The sequence below is a fragment of the Pelmatolapia mariae genome, linkage group LG16_19, assembly GCF_036321145.2.
Source record: "Pelmatolapia mariae isolate MD_Pm_ZW linkage group LG16_19, Pm_UMD_F_2, whole genome shotgun sequence".
Classification (NCBI taxonomy): Eukaryota; Metazoa; Chordata; class Actinopteri; order Cichliformes; family Cichlidae; genus Pelmatolapia; species Pelmatolapia mariae.
In genome coordinates, this window is record NC_086241.1 from 68,180,272 (window position 1) to 68,198,437 (window position 18,166).

Sequence of the window (18,166 nt, forward strand, 5' to 3'; positions counted from 1 at the left end):
CATGGCACAAGGAAAAATGATGATTATTTAAAAATAATAAACACACATGCAACAAACATGTGGTTATAACGGGCAAAAAACAAAACAACTGAGAACCACTGCAGTAATTGTACTTCTTTGTCTTGAGTTATTCGGGGGATTCGGTGTGAAAGACGATCCCAGGGTGCTTACTCAGTAAAAATTACTATTTTAATTAAACTCAGATTAGAGTGTATTCCTTCTTCTGCTCCGTGAGCAGCTGTATCTCCGACAGCTCCTGAATGCAGCATGATGGAGGCAGTTTTCTGGGCCGGTTGGGTGGGGGCTATAAAAGGTACGACCGCGCACCTCCGGTTTCAATCGCCTTTCCTCCACCGCGCGCAGCAGAGAGTTTTCCATCACATCAGCATGAAGAAGCTAAGCCTCGCTTTAGTCGCAGTCCTGCTGCTGGCTCTCCATCTCACCTCCCAGGTCAGTTCAGCCCGTGTTTAAAACATCTTTTTGCACATTTTCTCTCACAGATGAGGCGCAAACTGCCGTGCTTAACGCAGCTTGTTTGCGCATAATTAAATGCAGCAGCTGTCTGCAGCTTCTGCCTCCGTCAGCTCAGAATTTAGTTCAGCGTTTGGCAGAAATGTTGACAAAAGATTCTCTGACAGACTTTCATTTAAAACCTGAAGTGGGGGCAAAAAAATCTGGAGGGAAGTGTGTGAATAATTCACCTTCCACATTTACTTCCCTGGAAGGAATCTTCAGATGCGGTTAGAAGAGACTTCTATAACTTCACGGGGGGGCTTTTATTTGGGGCCAACGTCGGAGGATGTTTCGTTTGGTTAACGCTTCAAAATGACTGAAGGCGGTGATGATGAGAGTGACTCCTGTGTGCTGGTGCAGTCTCTCTTCGTGAACTTCATGTGGTCATCTCGTGTGTTGCAGGTGGCCGAGGCAGGTGATAAAAGCAGTGGGGGAGCCACCAACCCCAATAACGCGACTACACCCAAACCGACGGGGAGCGCCAGCGGGAGTCCCGCCGCCTTGACGTTGCTGGTCGCTCCGCTGCTTCTGTCCACGGTTCTCCTGCACGGCTGGTCCGGATGATCTGATTCGTGCTGGACACTCGGAAGCGGACAGGGGACACAACGTTAGTGTTTAATAAAAGCGGAAAATGAATTGATTTAAAGGTTTTTGGGAGATCAATGATTAATCATCTGAAGGGGTAAAAGAGCGCGCGGCCCGGGGCGCGCCCTGCTCCTCTCCGCATCCTGCTCTTCATCAACTCTGAAACTCAGCCAATCACAACACGGTCTCCTGCTGCTGTCCTCCGGCCGGTAACGGAACATGCTCGGTGATAATTAATCAATATTGAACCCTGTGGGGAAAAAAATGTGTATTCATGGGTCTGAAAACGACTGTATGAATTCTGTACGTTCAGATGATGCAAACCTGATGTTTGACACATGAATCCTGTGAAATTAATAAACTTTAAATTTTAAAAAATTACTTGCAGTGTTCTTTGTGTCGTTTAATGTAATGATATCATGACGTATACGAGGAAAAATATGCAGAAGCATCAAACATCAAGCTAAGCCGGGAGCGGGGGGTGCGGGGCGTAACAGCCTCTAAGTCTGGTTTCAGGTGAAGATGTGTAATGCTGTTTTTACAGGTTAAACATGAACATAAATCGGATCGAGTTGTGCATGCACGTTATGCAGTTTGTAACGGAAGTTGCCATAAATGCAAAAAAGAAAAAAGAATGGGACTTTTTTAAGTGGGGGGGGGGGGGGGGGGGGGGGGGACACTTATTTAAACCCTCGGTGCTGTAATGTTTCTGGATTTCTTTGCGCTCTTTCTACAGGCGCCGTCACGCATGCTTGCATTTCTTTCTTTCTTTTTATTGGCTGATCGAAGCGCCTGAACGGAACCCGTGGGCCGTGATTGTGCTGCTGGAGCACGTTTACTGACTGTATCTGACAATAATCTGGCTGCTGTGAGAGCTCCGTGCCAACAGACCGTCCCAGCAGGCTGAGCTCCAGCTTCACTGACGCTCTTCAGCCGGAGTCTGCTCTGTGCGCTCTTCCATACGGTCCATTGATGCAGCCGGATCACTAGATGATGACTTCCCGTTTCCTCCCTTTGTCTAAATAAGGCGTTTGGCCCAAAAAGTAGTGACGTCACAGCGGTGCGTGTGCGCTGTGAGGTGAAGAAATGCTCTACCAGTGAAAATAAGATGAAAAATAAATTAGTTTCGTTTTCTTTGATGGAAAAACAAGTTTAAAAAATCTAAAAACACAACAACAATCCTCCCTTCACAGCTGACGAGCAGAAACCACATCACCCCTCTGACTCCAACATGTTGTGAACACAAAGGGCTGTGAGGTCAAGACAAACAGAAGTAATTGACCGAGACTGAGTGAAGAACTGATGCCCTTCCTCCTCCACCTGCCGCCTTCAAAGGACACCCCTGTGTGAGGATGGGCGGCTGAATGGGTTTTGAAGGCCTTGGTTGCTTCATGCTTCGTGCACTCGGAACCAAATTAGATCTAATTCCACATTCACGTCTGCCCGTGGGTCTAAAACACGAGCTCAGACTGTGCTGCTCATCAATAACAGCTCTGACCAGTGACCAAACCTCCAATAAATAACATGTGCACAGACACAGCGACCTTTTTGAATGTGGGCCGGACTGGAAATGGAAACAAATCCTCAGTTTAGCCTTTGCAGTGCTGATACTGTACACATGCTCTTCACACTTGGCTGCAGTGAATAAAGTGCCGAACGACACACAAACACAAACAGGCTGAGTGAGAAGAAGACATCCGTGCGTGCTAAGTGATGAAGACATGAGTGTGTGTGTGTGTGTGTGTGCCTGTGAGGATGACGTAACATTCAGTGAAATAATACTGTGTTAAGATTCGTGCTGGTTTCCTCTTCCCCTGACTTATTTGTAATGTACACACGAGCAGGATGTGTCTGTAATTGTGTCTGTGATGGATTTTTAAATGTTTGTTATTTTTTCTATGCTTTTTTTCAGTTTCTATATGACCTCTTTTCTTTGCTTTACTGGATTTGCATTCTTCTCTGATCACGTGACACAAACTACCTCGTGCAGCTCACTTCAGGTCAGGATCTTTCCTCCATAAAGCCACTTTCTTCAGGTGCAGCAGCTTGTGTTTCTGGATGATCTGGGGACCGTCTCTAAGACGGGGCAGGTAGACACATTCCTGCTGAGCGGTCAGGTTACGGAGCAGGGTCTACAGAGCTTGGAGAGAAAATCATCTGGACTTCTTCAGTTCTTGGGTCAAATGGTGAAGAGTCCCAGATTTGGACCCCCCATTGATCTTCCACTTAATCACAAAGCCAAGGTGTGAAAACGGGTGTAGGTCCCAATCAGCCAAGTTTTTTGGGTGATGGCTTCTTTCACTTCTCTTTCAAACCATCTGCCTCGGGCTCCTGGTCTTAGCTGACAGGAGGAGCACCTGGTGTGGTCTTCTGCTGCTTCTGCTCCAAGGTTCCACCTGTTGTGGCCGTGGTTATACCGAGTAGATATTTGAGCTCGTTGCCTTCCTGTCAACTCAGAGCAGTCTGTCCATTCTCCTCTGGCATCAACGGAGAACTGCTGCTCATGCAGTGTCTCACTCTCTGTGAACTTTAGAGGTCGTGGTGCCTGAACATCCCAGCAGATCCCTTTCTTCCTCATTCTGATGCTCTGTTTGACCTTCAGCAGGGCTTCTTTGCCATATCCCCTTGCCTGAATGCTGCCATGTGATTGGCTGTTTCGACGTTTGTGTTAATAAGCAGCTGAATGTAACAAAATGATTGAGTTTTGAAGGCCTTGCTTACTTCATGCTTCGTGCACTCTGAACCAGTTTTATCTCATAGATCTAATTCCACATTCATGTCTGTGCCGATACTGTACACATGCTCTTCACACTTGGCTGCGGTGAATAAAGTGCAGAATGACAACACAAATAGGCTGAGTGAGAAGAAGATGACATCCGTGCATGCTAAGTGATGAAGACGTGAGTGTGTGTGCCTGTGAGGATGACGTAACCTTCAGTGAAATAATACTGCGCGTATGCTTGAGACTCGTGCTGGTTTCCTCTTACCCTGACTTACATCCTGCTCTTGACCTGATGGCGGTGCATTAAAAGTATCTGTATTCTGTCAGTGTCTGGTTGGTCAATCCTGTTTTTCTTAGTTTGTTTTTTTTCTCTTGGATCTCAGAGGTTAACTTTATTTCTCCACAATCGATTGAAATCTTGCTATAAAACCAGGTTTGGTCTCTATAAAAATTTCGCCCTCCATAACAACTGTATTGGTGGACAATGACTCATAACTCACCTTTTTAAATTATATTGAAGCTTAAAGTTTGCATTATTTGGGGCGTGGCTTCTTTGACTGATGGCGGACGGTGACACAGGCGGCTGTAGTTGTTAGCTATCTGCTAGGTTTGACCTGAAGTGGACCTCTGGACTGTGTTTGTGCTGTTGGACCCTTTTTTATGAGGTCTAATAATAATAATAATAATAATAATATGCATATGCATGCTGTTTGCTTAACTATACTCCAGTTTTGGAGTAAAGATAACTTGGCGCTCCATCCAAACGTGGTCACAGACTTGTTGCCAAGATGCTAAAGTTGGAGGTTTAAAAAGCAAACCCAGAAACCAGTGGGTGATGACATATTCTCATCTTTTATATACAGTCTTTGGGTTTCTTCTTCTGTGGAGCTGCCCTCCGCTCGTTGTACTTGAGGAGGGTTAAATGCAGAGAGCAGAGCTCTGGTCTTGCATGTTCCAACCTGGTTTCATTCACGTTTTCAGTTGTCTTCAGCATATTTTAACCCCATTTGCTCAGTGCAACAGTGCAAAGCAACAGCACAAAGGAAACTAGGCTCGGTGTAATGTTTATCACCTTACAGGATCGTATTGACTGTTATGTGCGGTTTTAAGCTCATGCCTCATTAGTTAAGAGCATGCAGATTCCTTCAAACTGAGGAACAGAAACGGCACCTCGGTCACACTTCAGCAGAGGCAGAACGATGATTTTAATAATTTTATGATGTGTAGAACCATATCATTAAAAACATACTGTACTCTTGGAAACAACTGGGCATGCAGCACCATGACAAGGAGGCTGATTTGAGCCCGTCACCACATCCTGTAGAAAAATGGAAGATAAGGTTCAAAGACAAAGTCAACAGAAACCAGCATGTATGATTTTAACTGATTTCACCGCTCTTCACTGGAGATGAAACATTTGTTTGTAGTACTCCTGTTGTCCTGGCTGATCTAAAGGGACTTACCACAGTGATCTCAGATTCCCAGAGGTTTAAGCATTAATGCATGCAAATGCATCCTCTGACACATCCTCATTTCACTTCCTCTCTTTCACACAATCATAAAACCTTAATGTGTACTTAATGTGTGCGTCACACATTTGCTTTAAGGACTCCTTCAGGTAAATAACAGAACTCAGGACTCAACCCAGTATGCACACACCAGCTGAGTCACAGCGAGTTGGGATGCATTAACACTGGTTAAACCATAGACTGTATGTAAAAGATGGAGCTAGTTACCCTGACATCTCTAGTTGGTGTATAACCTCCGCATTTTGAAGCACTGATAGTTTGCTTCATGCTGTGTTGGATGTTTTTGGACAGTTGAGTCCTCAGCTAGCTTGGATACCCGGCTGCATCCATAGACTGCAGGGCTTCATCACACAGACACAGATACCAGCTGAAACACGAGCTTCAAGACAAGTTTATCATCTTTTTTAAAAATGTTTAAATCCACCAGCATCAGGTGAACAGCAGGAGTTAGGGGCCGTTATGTTTCAGAACATCTTTGCAGAGGAAGAGGAAACCTGCAGAAAGCAGCAGCAGTTTCAAACGGTAAAGGAAATGCGCAACATTATTTTGAGACTGGCTGCTTCTTCCTCGCAGGCCCACGCACTCTGTTCACATCTTCACTGCTTACTCTGCATTAAAGTCAGCTTTTCCTCTCACTCACCTTGTTTCTGTTGTAGTTTGTCACATTTTCGCCACAGTGTGAATAACACCTTTACAGTATATTAACACTGCAGTGGCTGAAGTGAGGATTGTTTTTGGTTTTTTTTCCATTTCCAGTCATACTTTTGTAAACATGTTGAAAATCTGCATTAAATAAAGGATGTTGATAATGCAGAAAATGTCTGTTAGGATTTCTTGTGGTCTCTGAGACTCATGAAGACGGCACACGTTGGGACATTTCAGTCTGGACTAACAGAGGAAAACATTTCAGGTTATGCTGTGAAGTCTTGCAGCAGATGATGACATCTTAATGGGAAGTGTTCTCAGTGATACGGCCTTCGCATGAGAACAACATCAGCTTCACCGTTTCACTTCCCCCTCAGAGCGGTTGGGTGAAGGGAGCGTCCTGCTGGGAAACTGGTGCGATGGTGGAGTGAGATCGATCTCCAGCACTTCAGAGCTGATGTTTTGGACCCACAGGGAGACATGAATGTGGAATCAGATCTAATGGACAAATCACAGGCAAGAAGAACCTTTGACAGACTGTATGTCAAAGATGGGTGTAGCCATCGTGGTATCACCACTGGTTAGATGAGATAAACACAGCCTGGGCCAAACCAGCATCGAGGCAGGCGGACCGATTGAAGTCTGAAGCGGTTCCTACTGAGGAAGACTGATTTAGTCTCTCTGACTCTAACAGTGACCAAAGGAGGCAACTATACGAATCAGAAAATAAAAAAGACCAGACTTCATGATCCAGCCTGGTCACAGACATGTTAGCATGTTAGCAATAAAACTAAAGCACACCGGTGATGTTTGGATTCAGAAATAGGCTCTCAGCTGAAGAACGAGCAGCTCGTGACAGCAGAGGCTGAGCTGTGAAGAGTGCAGCAGACTGTTGTTTACATCCTGACATGTGACAGATACCAGGAAAACACAATGTTTGTGTGGCGTGAAAAACAGCTTTCAAAGCCTTTTCCACATCAGCTTTCAGTCTGACAGCTGCAGACCGGCGCCCGCATGCTGTTATCAAGCATAATAGGAACCACTTTTCTGCTCTTCGCTTGCACGTCCTTCTCATGTGGGCGACTTTGTAATGAAGACCGGGATCAGATGAGGAGCGATGGAAAGAGTCGGGCAGGTGGGAGGGGTCAAATAAATCCTCACATCTGCAGGGGACAATGTGAGAGGAAACCAGACACCAGCTCGCAGCTCACACAAAGAATCACGGCACATTTTTACCTTCATACTATCTGTAGTGACAATTCCTTTTGCTTGACAAACCAAACATCCCACAATTAAAAGTCCACAAGCCACTGCTGCACTGAGATAATATTTTGTACACAGGCAAAAGAAGTCCACTGTCCAAACTTAAAAGTTGAGTTTTTATGGTTTATTCATGCAGTTTGGCAATAACAAGATCCATCTTTGTTACTTCCTGCTGCTTCTCCTGCTCTGGCAAAAAAACCCATAGGCCCACCCCAGTGCATGCTGGTCCTATACCAGTCTCTTTATTTATAGAAAAAATGGCCCTACAGCTCTTACTGACTGACTTAACAAGGTAAACATCAAACAAACAAAACATTGAAACAAATATTAACCTACAAATAAAACTTGTAAATAAACAGCAAAATATAAGTAAACTAACAACAAACTTTTACAACTTTCAGAATAATAAAAATAAAGAACAAATAGCTCCAACATGATCAACAGACCCTGCCATTATTTTCCTCCATGTTCCAGCTCTCAGAGGGAGCCACAGCAGGAAGAGGATCAGGCTGAACAAAAGGTGGGTTCAGGCTTTAGACTGTGACACTTCATTTGGTTGTTTTTCAGTTTTTAGCTGAGCTTAAATGTGTTTTGCACTCCTGAAAGTTCATGTGGATATTTGTACTCGTGTTTATGAAGTCACGAGGGCTCAAAATGCTGCAAAAATTACAAAAATCTCCGGATTTGCTCAGCTTGTATTTCAGTTGGGAATCCGTTTTAACCTCCTTACAACAAATATGAAACGTCACAGATCTGATTTCTAATGACATCAAAAGATGATTCTTAGAACGGCCTCAAAGAACCGACGAGTCGGGTTTTGCGTAAAAATGAAAGTACAAGCTGAAGTTTTCCTAACTTACATGATCAGATAAGACAAAATGAGACAATTCAGGTAAAAATAAATATTAATCTGAAGTAAGGAAAACGGGGACGCATTGTCTCGATGTTCTCAAGAACATGTGACCATCTGAAATGTTGATGTTTCATAACTGCAACTTTAAGTGTTGCTTTATGAGTTTTCATGTATCACAGACCTTGTTTAATGAACAGTTTGACATTTTAATGATCTTATAATTAAATTACCTTTTGAATACTTCCTCCCTGATCACAGATCCTCCAACTGCAATAAGCACATTGAGTTTTCATGTAATGACGAGTGTTATATAAATAAAACTGGCTTTGCTATTATAATCAGCGTACACTGTGAGAGCAGACAGAGCCCAGATCTGTCCGGCCTTATAAAGACTCCTTTAAAGACCAGGACCCTGTTTGTGAACAGAGGCCAAAACCTTAAACAGAACTCGTGATCCTTTTCTTAATTGTCTTATTGTGGCCTGCTGAGGTAAACACGGCACCTTTAAACCAGCGCAGAGTGAATGTGTTGCTGCTTCTGTCAGCTGATAGAAAAGCTTCATGAAACCTTATCTCCCCACAAAAAACTTCATATGCACACACATTTGCATATAGCTGCGATAAAGGCAACAATGAAGACAGGCATGACCATACTGACCATTTTATTATCAGTGTTTCTGTTGCAGTGTCATGAGATAAACATGTAAACTACTTCTTCTTATTCTCAGAAGCACTAAAAGTAACATAACTCATTACACATCTATCTAAGGTAGAAAACAACCAGACCTGGATGTAATACAAGAACACTGATGTAGAATTACAGTGTCGGGATTCATTATGTCTAATAATTAACAAAGAACTCCAGGAAAACGGGTCAGGATCAGGTGAAGAAGACGGTGGATGTTTAGATCCTCCATTTGGGCCAGCTTCCAGCACTAAGTGGCTGACGGGACAGATTTCACTCTGGGTTCATTCCAGCATTTGAATGCAAACTCTAAGTAACTCTGAGACAGTCATTTGTGCTGCACAAAGAGCCTAAAGAGCACTGATCAGTACATGCATGCATACTGGGCTGATTATTAAATGTTTGTTTATTAATTTCCTTCTTCCTGTTTGTACTGATGTAGTTGGCTCCTGTCCCTTTAAGACCAGCCTCTGTTTGATGCCACAGTTGCACCAGAGACAACAGCAGTCTGAGATCTGTGGCATCGCCAGAATTATGACGACACTGCGATAGACTTACAGCCTGCAGGTACTTCTCTCACTGCTACACTGAACTATTATGAATCGTTATTATCAGGATGTCCCACCCAATGTTCCCTCTAATTTTTAATGTGTCTGAGCGAACGCACAAACTCCCTGAGCGGTCCCTGGTCCACTGTGAGCGACAGCAGACGTGTGCACTGTGGTCACGCCAGCATCGAATCCATCCAAGTTACATGGTTTATTAAAATAATCAAATTACAGCATTTACATTTATGTTAGACTACTTTTAATTAACTGCTTTAGCCCACTTACAATGAAAATCTGAAAAAATGAAAAAATCTTGTTCATGACCTGTGTAGTATGTTAACACTATTGGAAGTAAAAATAACTTGAACTCCAATTTTGAAAACACAACTTTCTTTCCTTTTTTAAATTATTATTATTTTTTGTTGTTGCTCTGACTTGTATTATGAGTCTGAGTCTGTGGTCTGGGAGAGAGTCATGTAACTCTGTCTGCAAAATACAGGATATAAAGACCAATGTTGGGCAATTAATTATATCGTTACTTCTTCAAAAAAGTTACTGAGTTTTGCAAACAAAGTTTTTTGCAGCTGTTTACCTAAAAATGCAGCCAAGGCGTTTTTTAAATAAACATTTCAAACTATTTACAGAACAATCAGCTGTTCTGCATCAGATTTGATGCCACACAAATTATTCGTGCCACTCCAAAAAATAATTTCTGTCCACTATGAGATAAAGGAGACCAACAGCCTGATACCTGCAGGCCTGACAACAGGAGATGTATCACTGCTGTAACACCTGTAACATTCAGCAGTCGCCTCATTGTTCTGACACACACAACAAAACTATTGACTACACTACACACTAACTACACACTAACTACACAAGATTTGCGCTAAACGTTGCAAATCTGTCACGTCTCAAAACACGCCGTCACTCCTAAAACTTCCTTCCGTTTCTTAACAACTAAATGCCATGTTTTGATTGGTCGACATGGTACATTTTTCCACCAATAGGAAAGTGTGGGGGTGTTTTGGTTTCGTCTCTGCTCACAGGCAGAGAGCGCTTTTCCTTATAAAACGCCGTTTTTACCGTTTCTTCCCGCAGTAAATATAAACAACGACAGTATTCAGGAAGAAAACCAAACATTGCAGATATTTTTATCATAACTCTGGTTTTACGTGGCCTATCAACACAATTTAAAAACTGGTATAAAGTCCACACTTTTCCCGTCAATTGTTCCGTCTGTCCTGCTCACATCTCCAATGGTTGTACACGTTGTCATTAACGTGGCTTCACTCCACATCAGCCACGCCGCTTTGCCAGCTTAAACACCGGTGTCGGCACATGTTTACTTTAATTTCAATTCAGGTTAGAATTTCTTTTGTGTGCGCAACATAGATTTTCTCTGCGCAGAGTCCGTGCCGACAGTGCGCAATCGCGCAGCTTAGAGGGAACATTGGTCCGAACAACTCCATAGAAATGCTGCAGCAAGAGTCCTGACAGGGACTAGAAAGAGAGAGCAGATTTCTCCTGTATTGGCTTCCCTTCATTGGCTTCCTGTTAAATCCAGAATTCAAAATCCTGCTCCTCACATACAAGGTCTTAAATAATCAGGCCCCATCTTATCTTAATGACCTTGTAGTACCATATCACCCTATTAGAGCACTTCGCTCTCACACTGCAGGCTTACTTGTTGTTCCTAGAGTATTTAAAAGTAGAATGGGAGGCAGAGCCTTCAGTTTTCAGGCCCCTCTTCTGTGGAACCAGCTTCCAGTTTGGATTCAGGAGACAGACACTATCTCTACTTTCAAGATTAGGCTTCAAACTTTCCTTTTTGCTGAAGCATATAGTTAGGGCTGGACCAGGTGACCCTGAATCCCCCCTTAGTTGTGCTGCGGGAGGATTCCCATGAAGCACTGAGCTTTTCTTCGTCATTCTGTGTTTATGTGTTAGTTATGATTAATCTCTGGCTTTTGTCACGTCTCTCTGCCTTCAGACTAAAGGGTCGTGGGAGAAGGCTGCGCCTGGTTCACGATGTAGTTGCTCCAGGACTGCAACATGACACAGATGTTCTACAACCTCGCTGTTAAACAGGAAACCAGAAGAAACCAGTTATTGACCAGTGGGTTGAGTCCTATTTAGCAGAGATGCGTCACAAATGAGATGTGGGTATATTTTAATCTGCCTGTTTATGGAAATGATGTGAAAACCTTCACTGAGTGACTGCAGAAGGTCCAAACTGCACAACATCTGTGTGGTGACGATCGCTGTGTGATCATGGTGCTGCTCGCTCAGCCTCTGTGTAACCATTTGGTCACCAAAGCTACTTGCAACATGCTGGGCAACCGTTGTTTCTTAGTAGTTAGATATTGCTTCTCTATTTTTACTCTCGTGTGGCTGTTACCCAACTTTCCTATGATTGGCTATAGAAGATATAAAGACCAGGTGGGTGGGGCTTGAGATACCAGACATGGCCATATTAGGCAGCCACTCATACAGATACGAGATCCAAGCTGTTTAAACTGAGTGTCCCTATGGATCCTAAGAATGTCCTGAAAGGCAGAGGATTAAAAAAAAGACCTTAGAAAAAATGCATGTTTATTAGCACGACAAATAAAGTCAGCTGTGACGGCAGACAGTAATGGAGAAGCTTCAAGCTCCTCACGCAGCTCCCGTCTGCTCCCGTCTCGTCATTCCCGAGTCCTCAAAGTCACTGATGGAAGGGAAACCAACCCTCTGCTCGATCCACCGGGCCACGCTGAGAAGCTTCTGGTCTTGGAGAGCGGGGGCTATGAGCTGTAGGCCGATGGGAAGGCCCCGTCTCGACAAAGCCGTCGGCACAGAGACTGCAGGGAGACCTGGTGTGCAGAGAGAGAGAGTTGAGAGAAAGCTGGATGCTCTTTCTTTCCCCAAAGTCCCAGAGTGAACAGAGAGCGCTGCTTCGTGTGCAGGAGGGAAACGAGAAGCAGCTCCTTAAGCTCCTCAGTTACAGGTGTGGGTGTGCATGGTGTGGTTATCCCTAACATATTTAAATGCTTGGATCCTCCCACACTTCCTCTGCATGCAGCTTCAGTGCCTACCTGCCATGTTGGCGGGCTGAGTGAAGACGTCTTCCTGTGTGCTGCGCGTTCGGTTATCTTCCTGAGTGAAGTCGCGGTAACAAGCCGCATCCGTCAGCGTGGTGGGCGTCAGCAGCACATCGACACCAGAGCTGAACACGTGCTGGAAGTCGTTGGCGATGAGCCGGCGAACTTTCTGAGCCTTCACAAAGTAGTGCTGGTAGTTCCTGAGGGAAAATAAAAGGACGCAATTATTCTTTAAAAAAGATCAAGAGATGGAGAGGATCACAGGATCCCTCCATGGTCGGAAACACGACGGCTCAGTCTCACCGTTTTAGCAGGAAGTAGTTCCCGGACAGAATCCTCCCTCTGACGACGTCGTTGAAGCCCTCGTGTCTGCTCGAGGCGTACATGACCTCTGTCGAGCTGTCCATCTGGCTGCGGTGGCCTGCTGGCAGAGTCAGACTTCATGACATCCACTATAAGAAGTGCCAAACCCACACACCACAGCACCATTCATTACCGTATTCCAGGCCGTCAAACCGGGCCATGTTGGACGCCACCTCGGCGTGGCACAGGACGTGGTAGCACACGATGGAGTACTGCGTATGGGGGAGCGACACTCGCTCTACCCGCGCTCCGGCTTCCTCAAACAAGTCGGCCACGCTGCTCCACTGGGCCAGAGTCTCCTCGGAGAGGCCCGGGGCGTGATACTCCTGACGTGCAGCACAGGAGAGACGGGCATTTAGGAGCTGAACATGTTTTTCATACTCGACTTTGCAATCAATGCAATCATCTCAGCAGCTTCCATGTTAAGGTTAATCTCAGTGCTGACCTAAATATTCACTCCTGCAAAGTAATATGTTGGCGTGTAATGCTGAGGGAGTTTGTAGTGTCACCTTAGGGATGCCCACACAGATGTTCTTAACATCAAAGTCTTCAGGAAGCTCTGCTAGTGATGAAGGGGCGGGAACTGTTGTTGAATCTCTGACATCGAGGCCTTGGAGGATACCTGCACGACACGACAACATAATCCCAGGTGAGGCGTGCTGTTTGGCTGATGCGCTGCGATATGAGACAGCTGCAGTTTCCTTTAGAGTGGCAGACATTCTTACTCAGACATTTTTAATCATAGAGCTGCTGCTTGTTGATGTCCAAGGTCACCTGGGGGGATTCTCACCTAAGACGACGGCCGCATCGTTCACGCTGCGTGTCATTATGCCCGGGACGTCCATGGAGTTAACGAGGGGGATGAGACCGTGTCTGGACAGCAGGCCGTAAGTGGGCTTCAGGGCCACGACGCCACACAACGACCCGGGGTTCCGCGTGGATCCGCCCGTGTCTGAACCCAAAGCTCTGCCAAGAAGAGCATCAAATGTAAACACGGAGATCCTGACAGTCTTACTGAAGACGAGAGCCTGAACGCGTCTCCTCACAGGTAGCTGGTGAGCGAGGCCACAGCTGCGGCGCTTCCACCTGAACTGCCTCCAGTGACGACCCAGTCAGAGTCCGGGTCTGCCCTTGTCCGCTCTCCGTAGGGCGCGGCGTAACCCCAGGGGTTCTTTACGGCGCCGAAAGCACCATCAGTACTGCCCGCACTGCGAGGAAAACAAATGGAGCCATATGAGAAAAACTGCAGCCCACCTGCAGAATTCACAGAAATCTTGTTTGTAATCTTTGTTTGTTCAGTGAATTTATCTTTTTAACCACATTTTGATTCCTCCTGTGTGTGTGAGCGCTACACAAAGATGGAGTTTGCAAGTATAACTGAGATGGAACCGGGATGAACATTTTGAATCATGTTCAACACCAGCGCGGCACTGGTGTTGTTCACCATGCATGACAACGCACGGTGCCTTGCAGGCTTCATGACTCTGACAATTCCCAAACAGTAATTTTCCTGGTATGTAGTTTAGTGTTGGATATGAAGATTTTCCCATCATAACCATCATTTTTCATAATCTGATGATGCAAACAGCTCAACAATACAGACCGACAGGACAGAAGGATCCACATGTAACTCCACAATGACTAGAAAATGAGCCAGGAGGCGTCACATGTAGGCACAAAGGTCACCTTTCATCTGCTCTAAGTTGTTCTGAGCAGCCACTTATCTCACATGCTGATATGAGCCTGCAAAGTTTACCCAGAATGCACTTTGTCACGTTTCCTCCAGATCAAAGATTCAGTTTACCCTCCCAGTGCTGGTTTCTGTTCCTCTACATCAGAAACATTAAACTGCTGCAGTTTGTTCACACTGTGGTCGATCCATCGCACAGACGCTCAGTTCGTTAGTCTGATTCTGCGCTTAGACTGCAACACTTGATGTAGGTGTGAACGGATTTGGTTGCAGATTTTAACAACACTTAAATGTTCAGTCCTGAAAACGTCATGTGGACATCTCTTCTACTTTAATCAAAAATGCTGCAGAAACTGAGTTACCCCATTGCAAACTCATCCATGTTGGTCTTCCCCATTAAAACTGCCCCCTGGTCGAGGAGTTTCTGGACCACTGTGGCGTTATAAGGAGGAGTGTAGTCTGCAGGAAAAGCAGGATATATAAGTACTGGGCTGAAATGGAGTGAAAAACAAGGTTTTTTTTTTATTACCCCACTTCACACAGACCTTTAAGCATCCTGGAGGCACATGTGGTCCTGATATTCTCCGTGCAGAAATTATCCTTGACAGCAAACGGGATTCCATCCAGAGGACCTTTGGGCACACCTGCAGGTAGAAGAGATCAAGCAGTGACACCCGAGTCACACGGAACCAAATCGAGCCCGGTCTGAGATGTCCTCACCTCGCTGCAGTCTGCGTTCTGCCTGCTCAGCCTGCTCCAGAGCACGCTCCTCTGTCACCGTGATGTAAGCGTTCAGGTGCTGCGTTTTCCTGATGCGATTTAGGCATTTTCTGCAGAGCTCTGTCGGAGAGATTCGTCCCTCCCGCAGAGCTAAAGACACCTGAGGAACGACGATGAAACAGCAGAGCTGGAATCAAACTCGTGCATTTTATTAATAACATTACAGTATCACAAAGAAACTACATCGAAGCTTTTTTAACCATGACAGTGAATCAGCAAGAAGAATCAACACAGGACTGCATAAAGTGCAATGTGCAAAAAACCAAAACAAAGACATTCAACAGCAGACAGAACAGGACGATACAGACACAACACAGTGCAGACACAGCAGGCTGCTCTTCTGTGGGGGATAGATGGACTGGGAGACTCCCGTGTTTCTTATATATTGCAGTCGATATATAGGAGAAATATGCATAGCAGTGAGAATGTATGCTAATGATGCTGCCTAAGGGAAGCATGTATAATGTAAACAGAATTGGTCCCAGCACTGAACCCTGTGGAACTCCAGACTCTCCATTTACATGAACAAAATTAGAGTCTGTTACAGTGTTTCTTCTTCTGCTTTTTCACTCACCATGTGTTTTTACACCTCACTGAATTTAACCATTAGTTATTAATAATCTTTGGCTCTCTTCCACAGCGCGTCTTTGCACTCTCACCGCAACCGGTCGCAGCAGATGGCCGCCCCTCCCTAAGCTTGGATATGCCGGAGGTTTCTTCCTGTTAAAAAGGAGTTTTACCTTCTCACTGTTGACAGAGCGCTTGCTCACAGGTGTCATGTGACTGTTGGGTTTTCTGTTTCCTCTGTATTACTGTATGGTCTCGACCTTTCAGTATAAAGCAGCTTGAGGCAACTGTTGTTGTGATTTTCTGCTGTACAAATAAAGTTGAATTGAAAATGTCCTTCAGGACGATCGTGGATGTCGTGAGGTTTTCCTCCTGCCTGCAGCTCCATCTTCATCCTCCTTTCTCCAAGTTATCCTCTCTCCCTCCTCGACAGATGTCCAAACCATCTCAGCTTCTCCCCTCTAACTCTGAGTCCCTCTGATGGACTCACTTCTAATCCTGCTCACTCCCAGTGAACATCTAAACATCTTCAGCTGTCTTTTTGTCAATGCCATCGTCTCCAAACCATACACCATAGCATGCCTTCACTTCACAAATGTGCTCCGACCCCCACTGCTGTCTGTGATCCACAGTGCTCTGCGCTTCTCCATCAACACTGACCACCTCTCTGTTGTTCCTACAGCTGTCTCATGAAATAAAGACGTCATTAAAAAGCGGCACAAATGGGCTTCCTTCGTTATAAACATGTTGCGTATCTCAATATGAACCCGCCGCTGTTCTCAGCTATGTCTTCATGCTACCTGTACGCGTTTTAGTGGCTGCTAACGCGTCACTGCGTGCTGTCTGATGAAGATGATTCATCGTCTGTCTGATGAAGACTTCGTGTGTCGGTGAATCGCTGCGCAGCACAGACGCTGCAGTCACTGACCTGCTTTATCGTCCGGCTCAGCATGCCGCCTCTTCTCTCGGAGCACCTTTAACTTTACAAACAACCTTCCCGCAAGAAGCGGCCTCTGCGAGCCGCCATGTTTGTTTCCTCTAACACGCTTGCCTGTGATTCGACAGCGGTTTAGTAACTCGCGCTCTGATTGGCGGAGACACCGGAGGAGGAAGCGGGTGTTAGGGAAGAGCGGAAGGACGTTTCCACATGAGGATTTTAAGCATTTCCACCTCGTTTCCACCTCGTGAGACTTCCACGTGTTTACATGACAGAGAGAGCAGGTAGCGGCGGATTTTAACCAGCTTCAGCCTCTAATCTGCACACGTTGAATGCGCCTGCGCGTCCAGTTGTATTTTTGTGGTGCTAAAGATGACTTCTCTGAAACGTTTGGTGCACAGCAGGCTGCTGCTCCACCTGAACGAGTCTCCAGGTGTGCACAGCTCCCTGCCCAGGTTCGGCAGGCTGCTCAGCACCTCCAGCAGGTGCAGGACTGTCATGCCCGCCTGGGTCATTGATAAATACGGAAGCAATGAGGTTTTACGGTTCAACAAGAACGCCAGCTTTCCCATCATCAACTATCCCAATGAGGTGATTGTCAAGGTGTTTGCAGCAGGACTCAACCCCATCGACGTCGCCATGAGAGGTGAGCGCGATCCAAGGCTGGCAAACGAGAACAGCAGCCGCACAGCGGTTGTTTTCTGCTCTGTGGTCGAAATGAGTCAGAATGAGAGTGGCCCCTCCTCCACAAACCGCAGCATATCACTGGGGTCGGTTATTGTGGGGTGCACATAAAGCGGAAAGTCTGTTTCACAGTTTTAATTTTTGCACGTAGGTGCAAGAAAACACATTGTGATAAATCCGTGGTTCTTATCAAGATGAGCCAGAGGCCCGGGGCCCAGCTCCAGGGGCCCCCAGGGCAGCTCTTATAGGCACTGTGAAGATGAGATAAGATATCATTTATTTATCTGAAAATCACTGCAGCCAAAACAATAAACACAGCCTACAACAGGTGAAAAAAGAAGCTCGCCTCAGTAAGGTGAAAAGTGCACAAAAGGAAGAAGATGAATGGATAAATTAAAACTTTTAAGAGTGGAATCATTTTAAAAAGGAATAAAATGTGCATGAGCTCATTATGATGATATAAAAACTGTGATTATCACAGAGCTGTTAGTTTAGATCATTTCAGCTGAAAGTCTTTCTGAAACATGTCACTGGGACGTGTGTGGTGCACCTCAACCGCCTGTTTTTGCACAGCATGATTCTTTTGACCTACTCTGAGCATTATTAGAGATATCATATTATCAACCGCATGACTGCACGGATAAAATATACAAACAACAGTGTAATAAAACATGTGATTCTGAGGGGGTTGATGGGAAATTGTTCTTTTGGTTGTTTTTT

At 45.3% G+C, this 18,166-nt stretch overlaps 2 protein-coding genes across 3 annotated transcripts in view; one reads left to right on the forward strand and one right to left on the reverse strand.

The window, feature by feature from the left end:
- Nucleotides 1-11,903: 11,903 nt before the first annotated feature.
- Nucleotides 11,904-16,878, reverse strand: qrsl1 (glutaminyl-tRNA amidotransferase subunit QRSL1). Its single transcript, XM_063500161.1, has 11 exons — nt 16,754-16,878; nt 15,199-15,358; nt 15,024-15,122; nt 14,841-14,937; nt 13,835-13,996; nt 13,579-13,754; nt 13,298-13,410; nt 12,922-13,114; nt 12,729-12,846; nt 12,420-12,625; nt 11,904-12,197 (listed from the first exon to the last, which is right to left on the reverse strand). Exons 1-11 carry the CDS (start codon nt 16,775-16,777, stop codon nt 12,001-12,003), a joined length of 1,545 nt encoding a protein of 514 aa, XP_063356231.1. The 5' UTR covers nt 16,778-16,878; the 3' UTR covers nt 11,904-12,000.
- Nucleotides 16,879-16,959: 81 nt separating this feature from the next.
- The window catches only part of LOC134646307 (reticulon-4-interacting protein 1 homolog, mitochondrial-like), a 46,293-nt gene continuing 45,086 nt past the window's right edge, over nt 16,960-18,166 (forward strand). The window contains exon 1 of one of the 2 annotated variants that reach the window (XM_063500162.1): nt 16,960-17,408. In XM_063500162.1, coding sequence (XP_063356232.1) covers nt 17,135-17,408 — 274 coding nt within the window. In that variant the 5' untranslated portion in view covers nt 16,960-17,134. The remainder of the gene's footprint in view (nt 17,409-18,166) is intronic. The other variant, XM_063500163.1, reaches the window with a different exon arrangement.

Coding starts and splice junctions, on each gene's coding strand:
- qrsl1 (XM_063500161.1), bottom strand. CDS start 16,777: ATGCTGAGCCGGACGATAAAGCAG. Junction 15,123..15,198: donor AGAACGCAGACTGCAGCGAG/GTGAGGACATCT, acceptor TTCTACCTGCAG/GTGTGCCCAAAGGTCCTCTG. Junction 14,938..15,023: donor TGCCTCCAGGATGCTTAAAG/GTCTGTGTGAAG, acceptor CTTTTCCTGCAG/ACTACACTCCTCCTTATAAC.